Source organism: Microtus pennsylvanicus, chromosome 7, assembly GCF_037038515.1.
Source record: "Microtus pennsylvanicus isolate mMicPen1 chromosome 7, mMicPen1.hap1, whole genome shotgun sequence".
NCBI lineage: Eukaryota > Metazoa > Chordata > Mammalia > Rodentia > Cricetidae > Microtus > Microtus pennsylvanicus.
In genome coordinates, this window is record NC_134585.1 from 24269168 (window position 1) to 24292971 (window position 23804).

Sequence of the window (23804 nt, forward strand, 5' to 3'; positions counted from 1 at the left end):
AGGTGGGGTTTTTCCCGCCTCTGAAGACATCTATCAGGACAATAGCACTGTTAGCAGTGGAAAGCAGGCTCTATCTGGGGTCAAGGCCAGAGCCGTCGGCTCCTTGGACCACTCACCCTCCTGTGCTGCACCATAAGGTCCCAGCCAGCGCTGCTACAGATTCGCTTCCTAAGAGCCTAAAGGGAATTTTTTCCCTAAGTACTCGAAGAAAGAACAAAGGAAAAATAGTGTTAAAAAGATTTCCACTCTGTTCCTGGCAGCTGGATGAGAAAGATGCCCCTGTTCCTGCTGCTCACCTGCCTGTTCAGCACCGTCACCCCAGGGTGGCCCAGAGGTGAGTCTTGGGTCAAGAATGTGATACAATGCACTTTTTGTTGTTGCTGTGTGCTATTGTATGCCAAATGTTAGGACTATATAATGGGGCCTTAAATACTGACCGCCACATTTGTGTAAAAAGCCACTGGGCCTACAAGGATCTATGCCTGGAGAATTTTTTGCTGCTTGCTCCTTTATCCTCCCACCTGAGTGTCCAGAGCTCCATGGCTCTCTGTTGTCGCTCAACCTTCCTGGAGCTAACTCGTGCTTGGAGCGCGTGTGGAAAGGAGTTCCAATCCCTTTCTCGTGCAAGCACTCTCGAGCTCCCACTTGAAGAATGGAAATGATTCTTTTAGAGATGAGGGTAGGGCCTTTCCCTTAACGAATAAAAGGGACCGAACGTTCTGTCCCTGTAAAGGGCACAGATCTGGATAACATGTTTATTAAGTTTGGCCTTTAAAAATATGAATGGCTTTTTGCACAGACCAAAGAACTCTTAAGCTGTTCCTCTCAGGCTTGGCAGAAAATTGGCCAACGAGGATCCTTCTGGGCACTTCTGCTTGGTATGTGACTAGAATAGATTTGTTTCTCTGCAGTGACTTGGGCCAAGCTCTGGCACCTTTGAGTATATACATTAAAAATAAGTTTGAGCCCTGAGGAGAGATGAAGGCTACATGTAACGCAGTGTTCTGGATGGCATCCTGGGACAGGCAACGATGTAGACAAAACCTAAGACATTGTGAGCGACTATAGGCTTCAGTTAATAAGATGCCAGCCAGTTCACTGACTGGAACACAAGAAAGGAGAGGAGGTAGAACGGAAGAGGCAAGGGGTGGGGAGCTTCCAGACGCAGCAAAGATACAGGGGCCGCAAAGACTACGATCTGGGTAGTGAAGGGAGGCTCGCAGGTATGCCAGTCTCCAGGATGACAAGATGGGGACACAGATGTCTGCTCACACCCTGTGGTTGGTCCTTGTACAGGAGCCAAGATGCTCCTGAGTGTCCTGAGACACTGAGCCCTCTAGAGGGGAGCCGGATTTTGAGAGGAACACATAGGGCTCTTCTCTTTCACGCCCGGGTGTTAAGGATGGTATGAGCTAATTAGGATCAATTTGTGTAACACCACGTTCTTGGCTCCACGTTGAGACTGAAATCGGGATTTGACACAGAATGAATGTTTTAAAAGAGGGTGGAAGCATTTAGTGTTAGACAATATCTAGCGGCTGTTTGTGTGGCATTCCCTGTGGGGTTGCATAGCATATGCCAGGGTCGTTTCTCTTCTTTCTGCCATTGATCCTCTGCAACAGGAAGGCATGAGTTTGCAACAGTATAAGAAATGGCATTTAGCTGTAAGGAAAACTTTAGAAATAATGGAAGAGTCATTATGGGACTTGCTGTCAATGCCATTAGAGGTTGAGCGACTAACCATTTATCGTAAAATTTGAGCAGGGGAGGAGTGGAATGTCCCTATGAGCTTATAATCACCTGTGGAATTGCGCTGGAAGTCTCGCTTGGCCAAAGCACCACAGCCAGCGGGGCAGAGGAGGAAATTTTTCCCTTGGAGAGGTGAGGGAATTTGAGGAGGAAATTTTTCCCTTGGAGAGGTGAGGGAATTTGAGGACATATCTTCCGCTCCAGGGAACACTGAATTGCCAGCTTGCACTCAGCCGGGACAGCTTAAGGGCGTTTTTAAAGACTTTGGGAGGAGCCGCAGAACTTGAAGAAAAGGTTGCCTGTGCCACCGACAACTCTGCAAATGTCATTTCCAGAAAGTTCAATGTCCTAATCACTTCTTTCCCCAGACTGTCAAGTTATTTCCCCTGTCCACCTGCCAGGTTGCTGTGTATTTCAAAGCTCCGGGCTGTGTGCCTCAGACCTTTTCCCTTTCCTTGGAACGAGCTTTCCATGCCCTTTATTCCGTCAGACTTCACACTGATTCAAGATTCTGACTATCATTTTTGCAAAAGTAATTCAAGGCTTTCCTCCTTTCTTTTCTTTCTTAATTTCCCAAAATGGGATGCTAACTGCATCGTAATACAGTCTCTTGCGTGACTGGATAGCTGGATTGAAATATGCTTTTCCATAAACATCCGTCCTTATCTTCGAATCAAAATACCTAATTCCTCTTATACATGATTCTCTTGGTATATTGATTTATTTTCTCATTCATTTGTGTATCCATTCTGGTGCTAGTGGGAATGCTGGCCCTCATATACACCAAGCTCAGCTGTAACTCTACTAGGCATGACACAGACTTTTAATCCCAGAACTAAGGAGGTGGAGACAGGAGGATTCTTGGGACTCACTAGTCAGACAGTTTAGCCTAACCAGTGAGTCCCAGGTCAGAGAGAGACCTGTCTAAAGAAAAGAAAGAAAATGGCTCCTAAGGAAGGATGCCTGAGATTGACATCTGGCTACACACACACACACACACACACACACACACACACACACACTTTTTGTTTGAAAAAGACTGAGGTGGATGTAGCTGTTGGCGCTGTGAGCTGAAACACCACCAGGTCTCTCTGAGTCCCCTTTCCTTCCCAGCCCTAGATCCCTGTTCGGCTTACATCAGCCTGAACGAGCCCTGGAGGAACACCGACCACCAGTTCGACGAGTCTCAAAGCCAGCCTCTCTGCGACAACCATATGGATGGGGAATGGTATCGCTTCACGGGTATGGCAGGAGATGCCATGCCCACCTTCTGCATACCAGAAAACCACTGTGGGACCCATGCACCTGTCTGGCTCAACGGCAGCCACCCTGTAGAAAGTGACGGCATCGTGCAACGCCAGGCCTGTGCCAGCTTCAAAGGGAACTGCTGCCTTTGGAACACCACGGTGGAGGTCAAGGCCTGCCCCGGAGGCTACTATGTTTATCGGCTGGCCAAGCCCAGTGTCTGCTTCCACGTCTACTGTGGCCGTAAGTACCTTCCTCGCCCTCTTCCTTCCCCAGTAAGGCCACCGATGGCGTTAAAGAGAAAAGCACCATATGAATCCGTTATTGTGACCCAGGTTTACTTTAAGTCTATTCGTTCAAACATTATCGAATTAGAAGTGATGGATTTCCAACCTTCTGAGCACAGAAGAACCCTCTGGAGATACCTGTTGCTGTGTGATCAATAGGTGGACAGATAAATGCCCAGACATCCGCATGGTGCTCACTGTCATTGCTTTTCAGAAATGATATACAATGAGAAGAGGTGGTGTGATATCAATAATACTTTTTAAAAATATTTATTTATTTACTTATTATGTATACAATATTCTGTCTGTATGTATTCCTGCAGGCCAGAAGAGGGCACCAGACCTCATTACGGATGGTTGTGAGCCACCATGTGGTTGCTGGGAATTGAACTCAGGACCTTTGGAAGAGCAGGCAATGCTCTTAACCTCTGAGCCATCTCTCCAGCCCCCGACATCAATAATACTTTTAAGTGAATTTCTATATGATTAATCACATCAAAATCTGGAGATTTTTTAAAAATAAAGATTTATTTATTATTTATACAGTGTTCTGCCTGTATGTCTGCCTTCAGGCCAGAAGAGGGCACCAGATCTCATTACAAACGGTTATGAGCCATCATGTGGTTGCTGGGAATTGAACTCAGGACCTCTGGAAGAACAGCCAGTGTTCTTAACCCTGATCCATCTCTCCAGTCCCCCAAAGCTGGAGACTCTGTAAGCATCCTTGAGGGCAGGGCTCAAACCAAGGGCCTCTCAGAAGCTGGTGTCCCCAGTTCCTGTACACATTTTGGAGAGTCCACAGTGAAACATGACCTCACCCGTAGTCCCTAGCTCTTCCGCACTAGTCCTCTGGCCACCAGTGGGCCACTCCCACTCTTGCTGGGGGTCAATCATCTGAACAGCTGATCTCTCTCCAGTGGCCAATGCAGCCCTGAACCATGAAAAACGTCAGGATGGTGTTCTGGGAATTGGAGCCCGTGGCTGCATTCATGAGACTACTCCAAAGAGAGAGTCCCCTGAGCCTCGCCACTCACAGCAGATAATCGTTGTCATTCCGTAGATTTCTATGACATCTGTGATGAGGTCTGCCATGGTAGCTGCGAGGACGCCACCGAGTGCGCATGCTCCCCGGGAACCTCGCTGGGCCCAGATGGACAGACATGCCTTGGTAAGAAAGAACTACTCACAAGCTGGAAAGGGACCCTCAGGAGTGGAGGGACACATCAGGGCCCTGCAGCCATCCCTCTTAGTCTCGGAGCATTTGCAGTTGAGCTGGTCACAGTCGGTCATAACTAAAGCGCCTTACAAGCGCATGGTGTGGAGAGGGAGGTCGGAAATGCACTGTCGTCTCTCGCGGCCCTGGTCCCTTGTGATTATGGAGCCATTGAAAAGCGGCCAGTGTGTCTGAGGATTTGAATATTAATTTTACTAAATTTTAATATAAAATCAATTTTTGATTCGGCCATTGGCAAATGAAAAATGCCTGGGATAACTCAAATGACTAAATTCTGTCTGTTTTTACTAACTGTAAATACAGACTAAGTGTTTCTGCTAAAAGTTGGCATCCATTAAGGTGTGGAGCATTCCTGTAACCCTAGCACTGAGGAGACTGAGGCAGGAAAATAGTGAGTTCAAGACCACCCTGAGCTACATAGACAAGACTGTCTCAAAAAAGAAAAGAAAAATGAAAAATTGGGCATTCAAATTGAGATGTGTTATAAAATCATTTCAAAGTAGGTTCCAAAACGTGTTATTTTCTTATGCATATTTCCTTTGGGTAGATATAAAAATGCAAGTATTTCTTTGTGTATCCTTGGCTATCCTAGAACTCACTCTGTAGACCAGGCTGGCCTTAAACTCAGAGATTCACCTGCCTCTTCCTCCCAAGTGTTGAAGTATTGGGCTTAAAGGCATTCATCACCACTGCCCATCAATGCAAATATATTTTTACTTATTGACTTTTTCTTTTTGCCTCCAACGTGGCATCCCATCACACTTATCTCTTTTTAACACTATTATTGCTTAGACATCTTTGCCTAGTGAAAGCCCCACGTTCCTACCTAAGCCTGTGGGCTCCAGCAAGACGACCGCAGGCAATGTAAGCAGGTCAGCTTTAGCTTCAATTCAGTTTTTGTGTAAATGAACAATTTTAAACTTTTTGTTACACTTATTTATTGTGTATGTGGTAGGTCAAGAACAACTTGCCAGAGATGGTTCTCTCTTTCCACCAAGCTGGTCCCAGCTGGGCAGCGAGCCCTTTTACCCAACGAGTTAACCCAACAATTTAAATTATTTCTTTAATTAGCTTTTTTTAGGCAGAGGGAAGGAGTAAGAAGATAACAAGGCAGATGCACATGTACCCAGTTAAAATTTGTTTCCCCTTTTCTTTTAAGTGAAAATAGAATGTTGATGTTCCAACTAGCTGGACCCCACCATCCTCTGGGGTTGGCTGCTGCTCAGACCTCAGCCTGCTTCCTTCCCACTTCAACTCTGTGTTTTAGTATTGCTGTGTGGATGGACCACACGGCACCATACAGAATTATTCTATCTGTAAAGTTCACATACAAGTGACACCTTACTCCACACGTGACGCTTTCTCTAGGGTGTAAACACGCGTGTGGAGTTGCTAGCGGTCACGATTCCTACGCTGGCTAGAAATAACAGCCCTGTGTAACATTAGACAACATAAGTAGAAGTTAATTTCTTCCTCCCATTAAAAAATAAAAAGAAGAAACAGTCCCAAGGGTAACAGCTCAGGCTTGCCTTAGAGGCCTGGAAGAAGTGCTGGCATCGGTGGGGTCATACCCACAGTCAGGAAGCTGTTGGCCTCCTGCCCTCCCTGGTGCCCTTGCACCAGTGGAGAAGTCAGGGTCCAGTTAGGATCTAGGCAGGCATGGTGGCACACAGCTGGAATCCCAGCATTTGGAGTGTGGAAAGGGAAGATCAGGAGTTCAAGGCCAGCCTTTTCTGCATAGTGCCTTCTAGGCCATCATGGGCTACATGAGACTCTCATCTTACTGACTGTAGTTTCTAGTCTGCAAGCTCTAAATCTTGGCTTCTTTTCAGTTGTGATTTATTTAGTTCCTTTTCTTCCTTCCTTTCTTTTTATTATTTATTTAACTTCATTTTATGTGCATTGGTGTGAAGGTGTCAGATCCCCATGGGATGGAATTTACAGACAGTTGTTAACTGCCATGTGGGTGCTGGGAATTGAACCTGGTCCTCTGGAGGAACAGCCAGTGCTCTCAACCTCTGAGTCATCTCTCCGGCCCATAGTTCCTTTCTTTCATTTTTTTTTTCTAGTTTAAAAAGATGCTTGTACAGACTTCGGGGTTGTTCTTTTATTACCAGTTCAAAGCCCCCAGTTATCTTGCCTGACCACTTTCACTGTGAGCTGTCTATGGTGTTTTATGCTAGACCCTCATGTAGCATTAGGGGATTTCTGTGGCTCTCTGCCCCTCCCACCTGCTCCAAGGATGCTCTACTCCAGAACAGCTTTCCAGGCCCAACTGCACATCAGTTTCTGAGATCAAGATCTACATCCTGAGTGAGTGGGAAGTGTGAATCCATGCTGTAACCATGGCAGCACCCTGGCCCAGGGGGTCCACTGCACACGGATCTCTCCCTTTGGGCCTCCTGCAGGGAGCCCCCTAATTGCTACCTGCAGCAGAATTTTACCCTTGATTTTATTAAAATATTTATTAGTCCCTCTTGTTACTATAATGTAATAGCTGACACTCAGTAGGTTATGAAGAAAAAAGAACGGGGTTCACAATTCAGGGAGGCTCAGGGGTGGGTTGCCATCAGTGGCTCAGCTCCCGGGAAGGTCTGGTGGGAGATGGCATTCCAGGAACACAAGCGAAGACAGGAAGGTGGTGAGAACAGGGACCCCACAAGAACCACATCAGTCACTTCCAATGGCTACCTACCTCATAACATCGCCCTGGGGGCCAAACTTCCAACACATGAACTTTTGGGTTTGCTTAGACCATGACCAAAGCCTCAGAGGGAGGCACCTACTCTGGGGCTCTGGATATAAATGGAACTCCACCCACCCCATCTCCTAGCCTGGGTCCAAAACAATGTTCTGATTCACTGTGAGCATTTAGCTCCAGCCCTTGGCTCCCATCCTGAATCCAGGTTCCTTCCTAGGAGCTGAGACACACTTTATTCTCAGCATCCTTTGCTTTGCAGGAGACAGGCATTTCGTGTCCATTGTGTGTGTGTGTGTGTGTGTGTGTGTGTGTGTGTTATTTTCAGCAAGAATCTATGCATAGCTCATCAGATATTTTATAGACTAAAAATCATTTCTTAAATATAATGTGAGAATACTTTTTTTTTTTTTAAAAAAAAATGGGTTTTACTATGTAGCCCTGGTTGTCCTGCCACTCGATCTGTAGACCAGGCTGGCTGCCAACTCAAGGAGATCCACCTGCCTCTGCCTCCCAAGTGCTGGGATTAAAGGTGTGTGCCACCAAGCCCGGCTGAGAATATTTTCATTTTTAGAGTTGATTTTTGAGAGTGGTTTGCCATGTAGTACCAGAAGACTGTCTCACACAGTGCTTTGCTAGCTACTTCCTTCTGCCCTGTAAGCTCCTTCTATGCATTAAAACAAAACCCAATATATAATCTTGCATTTAACAATTTTTCATGAACTCATTTGAGAAAGAGGGTTTCCATAAAAACGAATAAGCATACCCAGCTGACAAAAGGAACCTCATTTTCTCCCATAGTCTTACCTTATTATATTTCTGTATTTATTGTGCATGCATGCCCGTGTGCCATGCCATGCGTGTGAAGATCACAGGACAACTTCTAGATGTCCACTCTTACCTTTCACCATGTGGGCCCCAATCAAACTCAGGCTGGAGGGGTTAGCAGAGAGCTCAGCCATCTTGCCGGCCCCGTAGTTTCTACCCTGAAAGATGGGAATTCAACAAGTGTTCGGATACCTTCCACTTGGCAGAGAACAAGCAGAAGGCAGGTGAACGAACAGCTTGGCTGAGGAGACCAGGCCAGCGCATGTGTCTGTGCTGATCCACAGTAGGAGATTTAGCAGCATCTGAGAAGGGGTGGGGATTCAGTTCAGGGGCTGGGGACAGGGCGAGGTTGCTCAACGATGTGTCAGCGTCAGCGGTATGGTTTTTCTTCTACAGATGACAACGAATGTGAACAGAATAATGGCGGCTGCAGTGAGATCTGTGTAAACCTCAAAAATTCACACCGCTGCGCGTGCGGGGTCGGCCGCGTGCTGAGGAGCGATGGGAAAACGTGTGAAGGTAAGACTGGATAAGGAGGGGAAGCAAACTGAGCGTCCAAAGCGAGCCTCTGGCTTGCTCTTTGGCGTTTGGGAAGGTGCCCTGTTGCTGGAGGCAAATAACAGTTTGTCAGCATGAGGTGACTAACGGGGTTCTGGGCACTGAGGGCACTTTAGCTGTGGACAGAACTCAGTATTGATTTTGTCTTCAAGATTGAAGAGGAGGGGTTTCCAAGTAGTAGGACGCTGTGGGAAGCTAAGGTGGAGTAATGCCCATTTTCCTCAAACTTCAGTGTGCCCACAAATCCCACAGGATCTTGTAGAGGTGCAGATTCGGACTGAGTGGTCTGGGGTCAAGCTGAGGTGACTATGTTTCTAGATAACGAGTAGGTGCCCGAGGCTGTTGGCAAGAAGCTCAGAGCAGCAGGCAGCAGGCACCGGGAACGGAGCATGCTCCACAGCCCCTTTCTCAACCTTCCTGGACCCGAGACTGGCCTCCCACTCAGCCCCCACCAGGACTCTTGTGAGTGGGGAAGTCAGCTTCACCAGGCTGGGATGAGGCCTCAGAACTTAGAATTTTTAACAAATTCCATGGGTGATTTTTTTTAATTGATTTTATTGAGCTATACATTTTTCTCTGCTCCCCTCCCTTCCTCTCTCCTCCCCTTCTACCCTCTCCCATGGTCCCCATGCTCCCAATTTACTCAGGAGATCTTGTCTTTTTCTACTTCCCATATAGATTAGATCCATGTATGTTTCTCTTAGGGTCCTCATTGCTGTCTAGGTTCTATGGAATTGTGAATCGTAGGCTGGTTTTCTTCATTTTATGCCTAAAAACCACTTATGAGTGAGTACATATAATATTTGTCTTTCTGAGTCTGGATTACTTCACTCAAAATAATGTTTTCTAGATCCATCCTTTTGCCTGCAAATCTCAAGATGTCATTATTTTTTTTTCTGCTGTGTAGTAATCCATTTGTAAATGTACCACATTTTCCTTATCCATTCTTTGGTTGAGGAGTATCTAAGTTGTTTCCATGTTCTGGCTATGACAAACAATGCTGCTATAAACAGAGTTGAGGGCATATCCTTGTGGTATGATTGAACATCCTTTTGATATATACCCAAAAGTGGTATTGCTGGGTCTTGAGGTAGGTTGTTTCCTAATTTTTTGAGAAATCTCCATACTGATATCTAAAGGGGCTGTACCAGTTTGTACTCCCACCAGCAATGCATGAGAGTTCCCTTACTCCACATCCTATCTAGCATAAGTTGTCATCAGAGTTTTTGATTTTAGCTGTTCTTACAGGTGTAATATGGAATCTCAGAGCTGTTTTGATTTGCATTTCTCTGGTGGCTAAGGATGTTGAACATTTCCTTAAGTGTCTTTCAGCCATTTTAGATTCCTCTGTTGAGAGATTTCTGTTTAGGTCTGTACCCCATTTTTTTTTACTGGATTATTTGTTCTTTTGATGATCAATTTCTTGAGTTCTTTGTATATTTTGGAGATCAGACCTCTGTCTGATGTGGGGTTAGTGAAGATCTTTCCCCTTTCTGTAGGCTGTTGTTTTATCTTGTTGACCATGTCCTTTGCTTTACAGAAGCTTTTCAGTTTCAGGAGGTTTCATTTATTGATTGTTTCTCTCAGTGTCTGTGCTGTTGGGGTTATATTTAGGAAGTGGTTCCCTGTGCCAATGCATTCAAGTGTACTGCCCACTTTCTCTCTATAAGGCTCAGTGTGGCTGAATTTATGTTGAGGTCTTTGATCCATTCGGACTTGAGTTTTGTGCATGATGGTAGATATGGATCTATTTTCATTCTTCTACATGTTGATATCAAGTTATGCCAACACCAATGGTTGAATATGCTTTCTTTTTTTCCATTTTATATCTTTTGCTTCTTTGTCAAAAATTAGTTGTTTGTAGGCATGTGGATTAATATCCGGGTCTTGATTCAGTTCCATTGGTCCTCCTGTCTGTTTTTTATGCCAATATCAGTCTGTTTTCAGCACTGTAGCTCTGTAGTAGAGTTTGAAGTCAGGGATTGTGATGCCTCCAGAAGTTCCTTTATTGTACAGGATTGTTTTGGCTATCCTGGGTTTTTTGCTTTTCCATATGAAGTTGAGTACTGTTCTTTCATGGTCTGTGAAGAATTTTGCTGGAATTTTAATGGGCATTGCAATTTTGGTAAGATTGCCATTTTTACTGTGTTACCTACCCAAGAGTGCTGGAGATCTTTCTATTTTCTGGTGTCTTCTTCAATTTTTTTCTTCAAAGATTTAAAGTTCTTGTCATACAGGTCTTCCACTTGTTTAGTTAGAGTTACTCCGAGATATTTTATGCTATTTGTAACTATTGTGAAGGGTGATGTTTCTCCAATTTCTTCCTCAGCCCATTTATCATCTGTGTAAAGGAGGACTACTGTTTTTTTTTGCATAATTCTTATTGGCTTAGAAATTTGAGAAACTGCCATTACATTGAGTCATTTTTCCTTTTATTGGAGGAAGTCAGTATATTTTTGGAGATAAAATTATCTACTTACAAATTTTAGGCTTATTTATTTTATTTTATGTATATGAGTATTTTGCCTGTATGTGTGTACATGTGGCATACATAAATGTTTGGTGTCCAGAGGGGTGAGGAGAGGGAGCTGGGTCTCCTGAAACTGGAGTTACTGGCGGTTGTGAGTCATCACGTGGAAGCTAGGAACTGAAAAACAAGTGATCTTAGCGTAACGCTGATCCATTGCTTCTGTCCCCAAATAATCTACTCTTTAAAAAAAAACTTATTTATTTTTATGTGTATAGGTATTCTATCTGCATGAATGTCTGTGCCCCATGTGCATATCTGGGGCAGAAAAGGATGTCAGAGTCCCTGGAATTGGAGTTACAGATTGTTGTGAGCCACTACGTGGATGCCGGGAATCAAACCCAGGTCCTCTAGAAAGCAGCAAGTGCTCTAACCACTGAGCCACCTCGCTAACCCCATTGTCTACTTTTAGTAATGAGATGTTGTGTGTACGTGGCTTAGTAACCAGAAACTTGTCGATGAACTTCAAGGAATAGAGATGAAATTGTCTATTATTACTCTCACTTTTTAGTTGATGTAGTCTTACACGTGGCTATGGGGTACCAGGTATGATTCAGTAATCTGCTACTGTTTCGTGGGACTCAGGTCACGAGCTTGTCACAGCTAAAGTGACATGGCATCTGCTTTCACAAATCTGAGTTCCCCTAACATTCTCTGCAGAGGGCGCCATGGAGAGGTAGATGGCAGAGTTGTTATTATTTATAGAGGACATATGATTTGTCCTTCAGGGGAATTGAGGTTGTGTATTAATAGAGCTGTAATCTGTATATTAAAATTCATTGTATTCTCATCACATTCAAAATAATAAAATACCATCCCAAAGAGAAAATTTATGAGTACCGTCCAACAAAGTTTGCATTATTAATACAGAACACATTAACTGGAACATTAAATTGCTGTCCTCGTAACAAGGCTAAATTATTATAAATTTTATTGAATAAGGATAATGTGTGGAATCTTCCCTAAATCTTAATAATTTTGTGTAATCATTTTTGCATATTTGAATAGTAATAAAATAGTCCATGAAGAACATTTGTAATTATTCATGAGCACTTTATTGAGACTATCATGGTTAATACTCATATAACCTTAAAACCTAATAACCATAACTGAAAAATATTTAGCAAATGATAAAAATTTTATGTGTTTATATGAGTAATACTTTAGGAATACTGTTTCTATTTATAACATTTAACTTTTATTGAAAGGCTGAATGTATTTGTTTCTTTAGTGCGGCTATTAAATGATTATAGCTTCTTAAAAATTAATTGTACTTTTAAATTTTTAAGTAAATTTTAATAGTTTGTGATATAAATAGGAAAACACAGAAGAGTAAAAGGGCATTTGTAAATGATCCCCTTTTAGCAATCTCTGTTGCTAGGGTATTTCCGCTCTGAACATCTTGTTCCACCATCCCAAGGTTGAAACCCTTTAAAGCAGTTTGGATTCTTTGGTCTGCTTTTCCTTTTGAATTTTTACAACTGAAAATGCCCAGTGTGATAAGTTAGGGTTAGCCCTTCATCTTACAAATATTGAAATCACAACTCAGAAAAATAAAACCACTTTGGAAAGGTCATTTTTGCAGGTGGGGGTACCAGGGTGCTGGCTAAGTGTGGTGAGCACCTGGGTTATCCTCAGGACTGAAGAGAAGCCTTCTTTTAGAAAGAAAAACGCATACCAGTGTTGGGGCTTTTTGTTTGCATGTTTGTTTGAGACAGGCCCTCACTAGGTTCCCTCAGCTGGTCTGGAGCTTGATCCCAAGACCCACCTGCCTCTGCTTCCAAAGTGCTGGGACTAAAGGCGTGCACCACCACCACGCCTACTGATTTTAACACTCCCTAGCATAGTAGCATAGTTTATATTTTCTCCCAACTTGTTATCCATAATCTCAACTAGCCTAAAAAATCTACAAAGTGCCTATATCCTCTAAAAATATATGGATTGTCTAGATCTTGTGAGGTGTCTCAGCAGGGAAGGCTGATTGACACCAGACCTGATGGCCTGATTTGATCTCTAGAACCCACATGGTAGAGAAGGGAACCAACTCCCACAACCCCTGACCTCACACACTGTGGCTTTGCTGGACACACACATACACATGCACACACGCTGCATAAATGTTTTAAGTATTACAGCTGGGTTTCTAAACAGTTAACAAAGATTCATTTGTTGTGACTTTATTACATTTCCCGAGCACACTGATTTGTGTGTATCAAGTTAACTTACTGCTGGCTCCACTAACATTTTTTTTTTTTGAGATGAGATTTCTCTGTGTAGCCCTGGCTGTCCTGGAACTCACCTATAGACCAGACTGGCCTCAAACTCACTGAGATCCACCTGCCTCTGCCTCCCGAGTGCTGGCACTAAAGGCGTGTGCCACCACCGCCTGGCCTTTTTTAAACTTTTTCTTCACTAACCTGTTTTGACTATCATCCTTCAGAATCAGCTTCCATCTCTCCCTGAGCAGTTTAGGTGATCCAAAACATCTCCTTCCATCATCTTAACTTAGAACAGGGCTCAGCAAAACTTTTCCATAATGTGCTGATGGTAAATATTTTACGTTTCGTGGACCATCCAGAATCAATCAAAACTGCCCAGTTCTGCCTTTGTAGTTTAAAACAAGCAAGCAAGCAAGCAAGCAAACAAACAAAAAAGTCCAGTCATACACAATTGTCAACAAATAGTCATGCCTATGTGTGCTAATAAACCTTTATTTATAACACTGTGTAGCAGGTTGGAATTTGACAGTCCTCAACCTAAAAGATAATGTTCAGTTCCCATAAAAAGTCATGATGATGAAGATTATTGTCATTGACATGCTAGGGCAGGGGTGGAACCTGGAACCTTTGGGATGATAGGCAGACACTCTATGACTGAGCTATGTCTCCAGTCCCAAGTCTACCCAAGACCTTTCATATCCAGAGAGAGCTCTTATTCCTAGGGAGACTAGGAGAGGGGCCAGGGATCCAATCAGTCTGCCGCAACTCTGACCCACCCAGCTGGTCCAGGTGAACTGTTACTCAATCTCTTTTTATCCATCAATAAGCCTATCAAATTATAACTTATATAAATAGATTAAATGTTACAACAGTTAAGAAATGGTTGTTGGGTCTTAGCCATACATGTTCATGACCTCACTGTAAGCATGCGAGAAACAACAGAGAGACGTGGAAAACTTTGAAAGACACTCTGAAATGCCTGGAGCGCCTCGGTAAGCTTCGCTGTGGACGGACTGTTGGCAGTCACGGCCTTTAATAAATGTTTGCGGGTTGCCTCATGTTTCGCTGACCGCATAAGACCTCAGGGGTTCCGTCATGAATCAAGAATAATCTCCGGCGATTGATGCTAGGATTCCTGCAGAAGAGGGTCGCATGGGGACTCATTTTTGTCGGTTCCCTTTGCAGACATTGAAGGATGCCACAATAACAATGGCGGCTGCAGTCATTCTTGCCTGGGCTCCGCGAAGGGCTATCAGTGCGCATGTCCCAGGGGCTTGGTGCTGTCTGAAGATAACCACACTTGCCAAGGTAGGGCGAGGTTTGACTCCCTTCGGGTTTACACACCCTCCTCCCCTTACCTTTGCCCTCCCTCCCCCAAGACTTTCAGAGTCTTATCTTTCGGGTGCCAGGAGTTCCCTGAGTCACCATTCTGGAACCGTGCAACAGAGAACACCCTGGCCGGGAGTGATGGCTCACATCTGCAACCTCAGCACTTGGGAGGTGGAGGCCAGGGGAGCTCTGCCTGAGTGCAAAGCCAACCTGAGCCACACAGTGAGACCTTGTCTCAAAAACAGACAGGAGTGGAAGAAGGTCTCTTTTTTTAAAGTCAAGAAAATCCAACTTTCCCTTGCTGGTTGCCTCTGAGCTGTTCTCTGACTTCTATAATCAACAGTACGGCAACCGCTCAACTTGGAAGTATCAGCACTGTCCTTATTCCACAGTTTCATGGGCCCAAACTAGCTAGAATGTGGAGGAATGATGGCTCGTCCCCCATTAACAGTGTTCGGAGAACTGTTTTCTAGTTCTTGGTGTCTGGGATAATAATTCCAGCACCCAGCAGACACCGACCAGGCGCCCATTTCTGATATCTTGGCGCATCTCACTGCTGAGATGTTTGCTCACAGGCGGGACTCTGGAAGTATCTAGAATCCTTCTGGGTGTTTACAGGGTCAGAGGAAATAGACGCAGGACCGCCACAGAAAAGCAGGCTCTTTTTAATATTAAGGTCAAGTGAAATTTTATAGTCAGAGTTTACAGTTTGCTGAGGAGCTCACGGACAATTGGAAGGCTTCCAGAGTGCGGGAACACTGTTTATTACCCGATTAATGGGGCAGTAACTGATGGTCAAAACACAGCAGTGCTGTTGTGCCATTTAAACCCATGTCAGCTGTGTCTTCCCTGTGTTGCCAGTCAACTGTGCTGGCGCCAAAGTTCATCCTCGGGGTGTCTCACTCCATGGAATCATGCCAGCCACACCTCAGGCTGGCGTTTGTCGATCTGAAGCCTGACCCCACTGTTTCCTGTTAAAAGGAATATGTGTTTTGAGAGCACCATTGGCTATAATCTTGGGAGCTAGGGAGCATGGTAGTATTCATCACCTTGCTTTGAGCCCTTTCCTGGAGGAAAGAACAAAAGAGCAGGCTGTGTGGAGGAGAAAGCGTTCCCCTGGGAGTTTTGTAGCCTTTTCCCCAAGCCGGGTTTCATGTTCTAACCGAGTCCCCTTTCTCACAGTCCCCGTGTTGTGCAAGTCCAGCGCCATCGAAGTGAGTGTCCCTAGGGAGCTGGTTGGTGGCCTGGAGCTCTTCCTGACCAACAACTCCTGCCGAGGAGTGTCCAATGGCACCCACGTCAACATTGTCTTCTCCCTCAAGACCTGCGGCACCGTGGTTGACGTAGGTTCCCTGGCGGATATGTAGGGAAGATGGTTCACAGAGGGTAGAAGGATGGTGTGGCTTGTGATGATGAGATAGATTCACAGAAAAGAACTGAGCTCAAAACACCCTCTGCCCTGCGCCAGGGTCCTGGAACACAGGGAATGGAATGAAGAATTCAGCCCTCCCTGTTTTACGCAACCTGTATGCAAGGTGTTTTCCTGCATCATCCCCAGCGGTACAAAGAGGCAGATGCACCCACTGTAGTTATTTGGAGACTGAGGATGATAGGGACCAAGGGGCTGGTGGTTCATTTGTGACTAGTGAGTGAGTTCAGGCATTGATCCAGGCTGAGGTTAAAAGGTCGTTTTTGTTTCTTTTTGTTGCTTTTCCTGAAACATGCTCACACCCCCCTGCTGGAAACTCAGACAGGGATCTGGAATAAGCACACAGCAGTACTGAGATAACAATACATACAATGTAAATAAGGTCTGGGCTGTCCTCTAGGAGTCCATGAAAAGGACGCCTGGCTTAGATGTGGGTAGAAGTGCGTGGCTCACACAAGCAAAGAAGCAAGGAGCCTTTTGGATGGGGTTCAGGAGCAGAATCTTAAGGGATTCTCCAGGTCTGTGCTAAGGTAATCTGCAAGGAATCCTCACCAGAAAAAGACACTAGAAAGGACACAGGATAGAGATTGCTCCGTAGGTTCTGCGTGTGTGCTAGGGAGGGCTGGGGAGACAGCAGGTTTGAGTCCACAAAGACGGGATTGAGCTGGAAACTGTGGTCCCACAGTGTGCAAGATGGATACTGTCCAGAGGACTGGATACAGGTCCATGAAGAAGCCTTAGTGATCATTTATGAGTCCTGAGAAGTGAGTCAGAGGGTGAATCACTGTGGGTGACATCCGAGGTAGCTACAGAGGAGCAGGGCTTCACCATTTAGGCAAGTGGTATGGATTGTTTCTATGGAGAGCCTGATGAAATAGCCCTGGAACTGGCTGGTACCACTCCCTGGTGGTAGAGTAGAATTCGAAGGGGGTGTGGTAAACAGCTGAAACCCCTCGGCACCTATGCAGGTGCCGATTTGGGATGGATCCAGGATTCCTTAGAAGCAGCAGCATCCCAAATCTGATATTCCTGCCGAGAGCATGCTGTGCTGTCCTCTTCCGGATGCCAGAGCTTGGGATTTGCTGAGTATCTCCCTAGATCAGGTTTCATGCCTAATGAACCAGAGGGATGCCTGTAAGGAAGCCTTCTGGCTCACTCTGCCTGTCTTACTAACCGACAAAGAGAAAACCGTCTTAGGCAGATTTACTCGAGGCCAGTTCAGGCCAACCTGGGCAAGATAAACAGCCCCCATTCCAAAACACGCGCACTCAAACCCAAAGTCCCTCTGGTGCAGGAAATGAAATCCGTGATGTTCGACATACGTTTGGTGTTTGGAGGATGTTAAGGTAAGAAGAGAGATAACTAGAAATAAATCTCACAGTCTCACTTCACCCCGGACTGGCGCAGGTGGTGAATGACAAGATCGTGGCCAGCAACCTCGTGACGGGTCTGCCCAAGCAGACCCCTGGGAGCAGCGGGGACATCATCATTCGGACCAGCGAACTGCTGATCCCTGTGATCTGCGAGTTCCCACGACTGTACACCATCTCTGAAGGCTACGTGCCCAACCTGCGCAATGCCCCTCTGGAAATCAGGAGTCGAAACCACGGCATCTTCCCCTTCACGCTGGAGATCTTCAAGGACCACGAGTTTGAGGAGCCTTACCGGGAGACTCTGCCCTCGCTCAAGCTTCGCGACTCTCTCTACTTCGGCATCGAGCCCCTCGTGCACGTGAGTGGCCTGGAGAGCCTGGTGGAGAGCTGCTTCGCCACGCCCACTGCCAAGATGGACGAGATACTTAAGTACTACCTGATCCAGGACGGGTGAGTACTGCTGGCCACAACGTGTGTGTGTGTGAAATATTATATATTATATTTTCAATTATATTTTAATAACAAATAATGATATTTGTTAATAATATTTATTATTAATAATAAAGTATAAAATAATTTAATTATTATTTTACAATTTGAGGTACGATTGGATTTAATCAAAAACAGTGAATAATTTTACACTTGAAATGCCCATGGAATGCCCAGGAAGTTCAGTAGGCCGCTAGCAGTGTGCGTCAGTCTCAACAAGATCAGAACTACAGGCAAAGAGAATTACCCTGTGTGACTAGGATCCACTAACTTGCCCAGAGGGGCTGGAAGTCAGGAAGGAGGAGGGCTGTGGGAAGACACTGAAACAGCTAGTTTCCAGAACTTTGCTAGTAGGGGCTGGGAAAATGGCTCAGTGTGTGAAGTGCCTGCCACAAGAGCGAGGCTGTGAGTTCAGATCTCCAGAACCAAGGAGCCCACTGCCCCGGGGTTAAACAGTCTGCCTAATCTATGAGCTCCAGGTTCAGGGAGAGACCTTGCTTCAAAAATTAAGGTGAAAGTTGGGCATTGGTGGTACACGCCTTTAACTCTAGGCAGAGACAGGTTGGATCTCTGTGAGTTTGAGTTAGGCCAGCCTGGTCTACACAGTGAGTTTCAGGACAGTCTCCAAAGCTACACAGAAAAACCCAGTCTCGAAAAAACAAAAAGCAAAACAAAACAAATCAAAGGTGGCGAATGACTCAGGAAGACACCCGACATTGACCTCTCTCCTCCACACCTGCACACATCTGTACCCACACGGACACAGGCGTACACACATATGAACATGAACATACATCTCACACATACACGGATACACAAAAATAAAATTAAGAAGTGAAGTTGGTAGTGTTGCCAAGGGAAGAAATTCTGGGTTAATTCTAGGGAATAAATATTGAGATTTCTGTGGCATCACGGAAAGGTCCCGGACTGGGATCTGTAGGTGTGTGTGACATCAATGAAAATTTATCTGCTCCCTATTTTATGTCAAGATTTTGTTCTTTCTCGGCCTAAATGGCAGCTGGGACACATCTTAGGTGATCAGGAACTGCATCCTTCTAGACAGGGGAAGGGTGTAGTGTGTGTCACAACACTCCTCAGCTTCTTCTCTTCCCTGGTTGGCCCAGTTCCCTTGGGAGTCTTTAGCTTGCTTCAGCTTCTTGTTTTGCTCTTACACAGTAGTGCCTTAAACGGGACTCCTTCATGCATTGAGGTCAGCTTAGAAGCCGTGTTTTTTTTTTACATTTTCTGGGAATGAGTCACCTCTTATCTCAATGCTGGGGAAATCTGCTTATGTATTTGTTACTTGGACCCTGGGTAAAGGACTTTTCCTTCTGTTTACATAGTTCAAAGAAGCTGTGCCCTTTCTTCCTTGATCCTCAGCACAGACAGAAGAGAAAAACATATATCTGTGTGTGTGCACTCTCATGTTCATATGTGCACACATGCACCAAGATGCAACTGAGTTAGAATGGGCCAAAGCACACAAAGACAGTCCTTGGCTTCTTAGGAGAAATTGTGCCTTGGTATCCAAAGTCCCAGTCTTAGCGTGTCCGATACTGTGTCCTTCCCCAGTTTACCCCGACAGCAACCTCAGAGCAATGTGTCAAACTGACCTACAATGAAGGCCACAGACTCTGTGAAATGGCAGCTTGCTGTAATATTTGGGAAAAGAGAAATTAAACCGTTTGAGGCCAGTTGTCACATGACAAGTTTAAATGTGTGTACAGCGATGGCTCATTGCCCTTTGTACCCCCGCCAGGAGCTTGTGTACCTTATAGGAAATCGGTGTTAAGTTAAAAAAGCCTTCTCACACCAGTAAATACCTAAACCCAGACTCCAACAATACATGACCAACGGGAAGACGACCTTACTAGCCAAAGGTCTCTCTGAAGCACACTTTGTGCTTCTAATACCTACAGCTCTTAATCAAGCAGGAAGTGTTGTACTCTCTGAGGCTCCGTGAATGAAGGATGGGAAGACTTGATACTTAGCACAGCTTCAAGAGCTCTGGAGATGCCTTTGCCAGGAAGGGATGCCGTTTCCCCTTTATTCTCCCCAGGCTGGCATGCAGCCCAGCCTGCTGCACCCACTTTACGTCTCCTGGCCCAACTGCCCTAGCTGGGATTGCTTTCTGCCTCTGTGGGGGCGATAGGATCTGACGCGCTCTCTCTCTCTCCCACCTCCAGCTGTGTTTCCGATGACTCGGTGAAGCAGTACTCATCCCGGGACCACCTAGCAAAGCACTTTCAGGTCCCCGTCTTCAAGTTTGTGGGTAAAGATCACAAGGTAAGCAAACCGAATACCGTTGTCTCCCAGCCCCATGCCTGAGCCTGCCTTCACGTTGTCCCGATGCATTGACATTCTGAGAGTCTGCGATCAGCTTCCTCCTGACCTCTGGGAGAATATAGTTAAACTATCAAGAAACTCGGCATCCATATATGTCACAGTTGCCTGCCCCACCCAACTCCCACATAAAATGACTGCGCACAGAGAGTATTATAGGACCGTAATCTGAAATCTTTGTGGGCAGATAAGGGGAAAAGCCAGTGTTATCATCAGTTCAACCAAAGATTTAGGCAGGAATCTCACAGAACGGCAGTAATGAATTGGGAAGAGACTAGAACTCACAACGCTAATCGTAGGACACAGCTTCGCAATATGGCATGCTCCACATGGAATGTATGGGAAATGACTAATTACCAAGCTTTCAAAGCCGTAGGAAGCGAACAGCAACAGTATAACTTGAGGTTTTAAAAGTAAGTTACCTGCTAGTATGCCATAATCATTAACTCAGCATGATTTTATCTAAATACGTTTTTGGCAGTTTCACAAGGACAAAACAGTGTGCTGGATATGTTTATAGAACATGGTCATAAGAGGAGGAAAGAGGCCCCCAAATAAACATAACGACTCTTTCAATTTAGTGCAACATTAGGCAGTTTTTTACATTGCGAACACAAGAAAAACAAACGTGAAGAAAGTGTCCTAGCAGCCTGTGTTTATGAGGGCCAGGATGGCAAGAGGCTGTCCCAAGAGGCTGGGTGACAAACTCGAGCTTTTGCTGATGTCACCAGTGTCGAAACACAACCCAAATGAAGCTCAGCAGAGTGGCACTCTCTTCCACGTTGCCACCAAGTGTCCTTTCAAGTCATCTCGTTGTTCCAGAACTCCAGCTCAATAGCTGAACCTGCCCTAGGCAGATCTTTCCAGAAAGGACCTTCACAATAGAAGTACTTGACCCCAGTGTTACTCCAGCCCAGGACTGACACGCTAATGCCAGGACATGCTGTTTCTCTAAAGTCTCTTCAGCATGCCAAAGTTATGGGTCTAGATTTTGAGGGCACCCACGTGACTCCCTTCCAACTCAGCCAATATTTCTAAGTGTGTGGACTGGACAACTTCCTTATCCGACCTCTCGCTTTCCTGTCCATAAACACAAGAGTGTCACTGCTACCTCAAGTTGTTGCTGCTGTGGCTGAGATGGCACTTGGGGTCCTGTGGGGTGGCTCTCGGCCGTTGCCCACAGTGACAGTTGGTACCACAGCTTAACCATGATTCTCTTCTCTCCAGGAGGTATTTCTTCACTGCCGCGTTCTTGTTTGTGGGGTTCTGGATGAACGCTCCCGCTGTGCCCAGGGGTGCCACCGCCGAGTGCGTCGTGAGGTGGGGGAAGACGAGGACTCTGCTGGGCTTCAGAGCCAGACTCTGACTGGAGGTCCCATCACCATCGACTGGGAGGACTAGCCCCACTTCCAGCCACCCTCCTCTCTGGACCATCTTCCAATGTCCTCTAGAACATCAGAGACCCTCCCAGACCACCTGGCTTCCTTAAATCATATACTGTGAGTTTAGACAACCCTTCCCCCCACACGAAAGGATTGACGAGCTGGTTTTGTCCCTGGGTTGGTACAAATCACAGACAGCGCTGCTGACCTGTGTGGCCAAATCAGTTTCTGGATTTGAAGAACTATGTCGTCCTCATGGAAGGACACCTCTCTTGTTTCCTCCATTTCTTTCTTACAATGAAATACCTCGTTTAGGGTATAATAGGGCCACTAAAATGAGGTGCTGGGAATAACATTCCAATTTACAAACCTAAAGAAATTAATTACTAAAACTATAACCCATGAGCCCCTAAACATATAATAATTATGTCTTAAAATTCTAACCCCAATACGGAATATTATAGGAGATTTGAAAGCTATCAATAAAATAATGTATAAGAGAAAATATAATAGGTTGGATGTTTCATAGGAATTTTTCAGTGTTTTCATATTGCCTTGGGTGAAATGTTTTCACCTAAAGATAAATTCAGAAGGTGCTTGTGAACATTGGCTGCTCTTGCAGAGGATCTGAGTTTAGTTCCCAGTACCCACATGGTGGCTTACAACTGTCTGTAACCCCAGTTGCAGGGGATTCAATGGACTCTTCTGACCTCCTCAGGCACCAGACATGCATATGGTGCATAGACACACATGCAAGCCGAGCAGTCATACATATAAAATAAAATAATTTTAAAAATTATCAGCATGCATGTAAGTGGTTCAGTGGCTGAACTGAACTGTAAGCAAAACTAAATTTTGGTCCCGTGTGTCCTGAGCATTGGTATTCTGTTTCTTCAGCTAGGTAAGACAATAAGGAAAGGGTATAAAATTATACCATACTCTTACTTTGCAGGTGCTCGATATATTTTATTGAAATAAATATCAAACTACAAAGATAAATTATCTACAGTTGAATTTGGCTCCTTGATATTTTAATTAGCTCCTGACATTATGTATAATCAACAAAGTTTTCTTTTTCTTTCTCAAAGTAGTTGTAATGAACAGTTCCTTCTTTTTCTCTTTTATTACCACATGGGATGATTGGCAATTCTGGTTCAACTTAATGAAATTAGGAAAGGGATAAGGAGTGGGAATTTGGGGTCAGAGATCAGAAATGCTTCTCTATAAACGGCCAAAGGTGACGGTCTTAGACTTTGGGGCTTTTCAGTCTTTGTCATAACCTGTCTCTCTGATTTAACAGGGTGAGAGCAGCAAGCCAGGAGGTGGTGGCGCACGCTTTTAATCCCAGCACTTGGGAGGCAGAGGCAGGCAGATCTTTGTGAGTTTGAGGCCAGCCTGGTCTACAAGAGCTAGTTCCAGGACAGGGTCCAAAGCTACAGAGAAACCCTGTCTCAAAAAAACAAAAACAAAAACAAAAACAAAACAGCAGGGCTTGAACTGAAGCTGACCTGTGTGACTTTGTTGGCTCATTACGATCCAGACTGGTAACCTTCTCAGGGTAATAGAATACCTGTAGACTGTCCTAAGCAGCCTAGGAACAGCCCACAGAGTCTTTTCAGGGTAACAGAATACCTGTAGACTGTCCTAAGCAGCCTAGGAACAACCCACAGAGTCTTCTCAGGGTAACAGAATACCTGTAGACTGTCCTAAGCGGCCTAGGAACATCCCACAGAGTCTTCTCAGGATAATAGAATACCTGTAGACTGTCTTAAGCGGCCTAGGAACAGCCCACAGAGTCTTGGCTGGCTCCATTTAAAGGAGCTCCTAATCCACAGCCAGTACTGAGGACCACAATTTAGGGAATAGCCTGTCACTCCCTGCCAGGGGTAAGCATGTCTTCTACCCCTAACCAGACACATCTCAAGTCTCCAAATGACTCACACAGCTTGGAGTGTGAGCATACCAACTGGGACAGGCCACTAGAGGGAGAAGTGGGGTGTCAGGGGCCCTAATTCTAACCCACCTTCATCCTTCTACCTTTGCCTCTGGAGCACCCATGAGAATGCCCATTGGCAGAACTTACCGGGCCAGATTCTGTTTCCATTAAATGAAAT

The 23804-nt window shown here is 45.2% G+C and overlaps 1 protein-coding gene across 1 annotated transcript; it reads left to right on the forward strand.

The window, feature by feature from the left end:
- Positions 1-22666, forward strand: Oit3 (oncoprotein induced transcript 3). Its single transcript, XM_075980211.1, has 9 exons — positions 1-334; positions 2863-3237; positions 4342-4449; positions 8438-8560; positions 14531-14653; positions 15857-16017; positions 17511-17926; positions 20152-20251; positions 21536-22666. Exons 1-9 carry the CDS (start codon positions 265-267, stop codon positions 21707-21709), a joined length of 1650 nt encoding a protein of 549 aa, XP_075836326.1. The 5' UTR covers positions 1-264; the 3' UTR covers positions 21710-22666.
- Positions 22667-23804: the final 1138 nt, after the last annotated feature.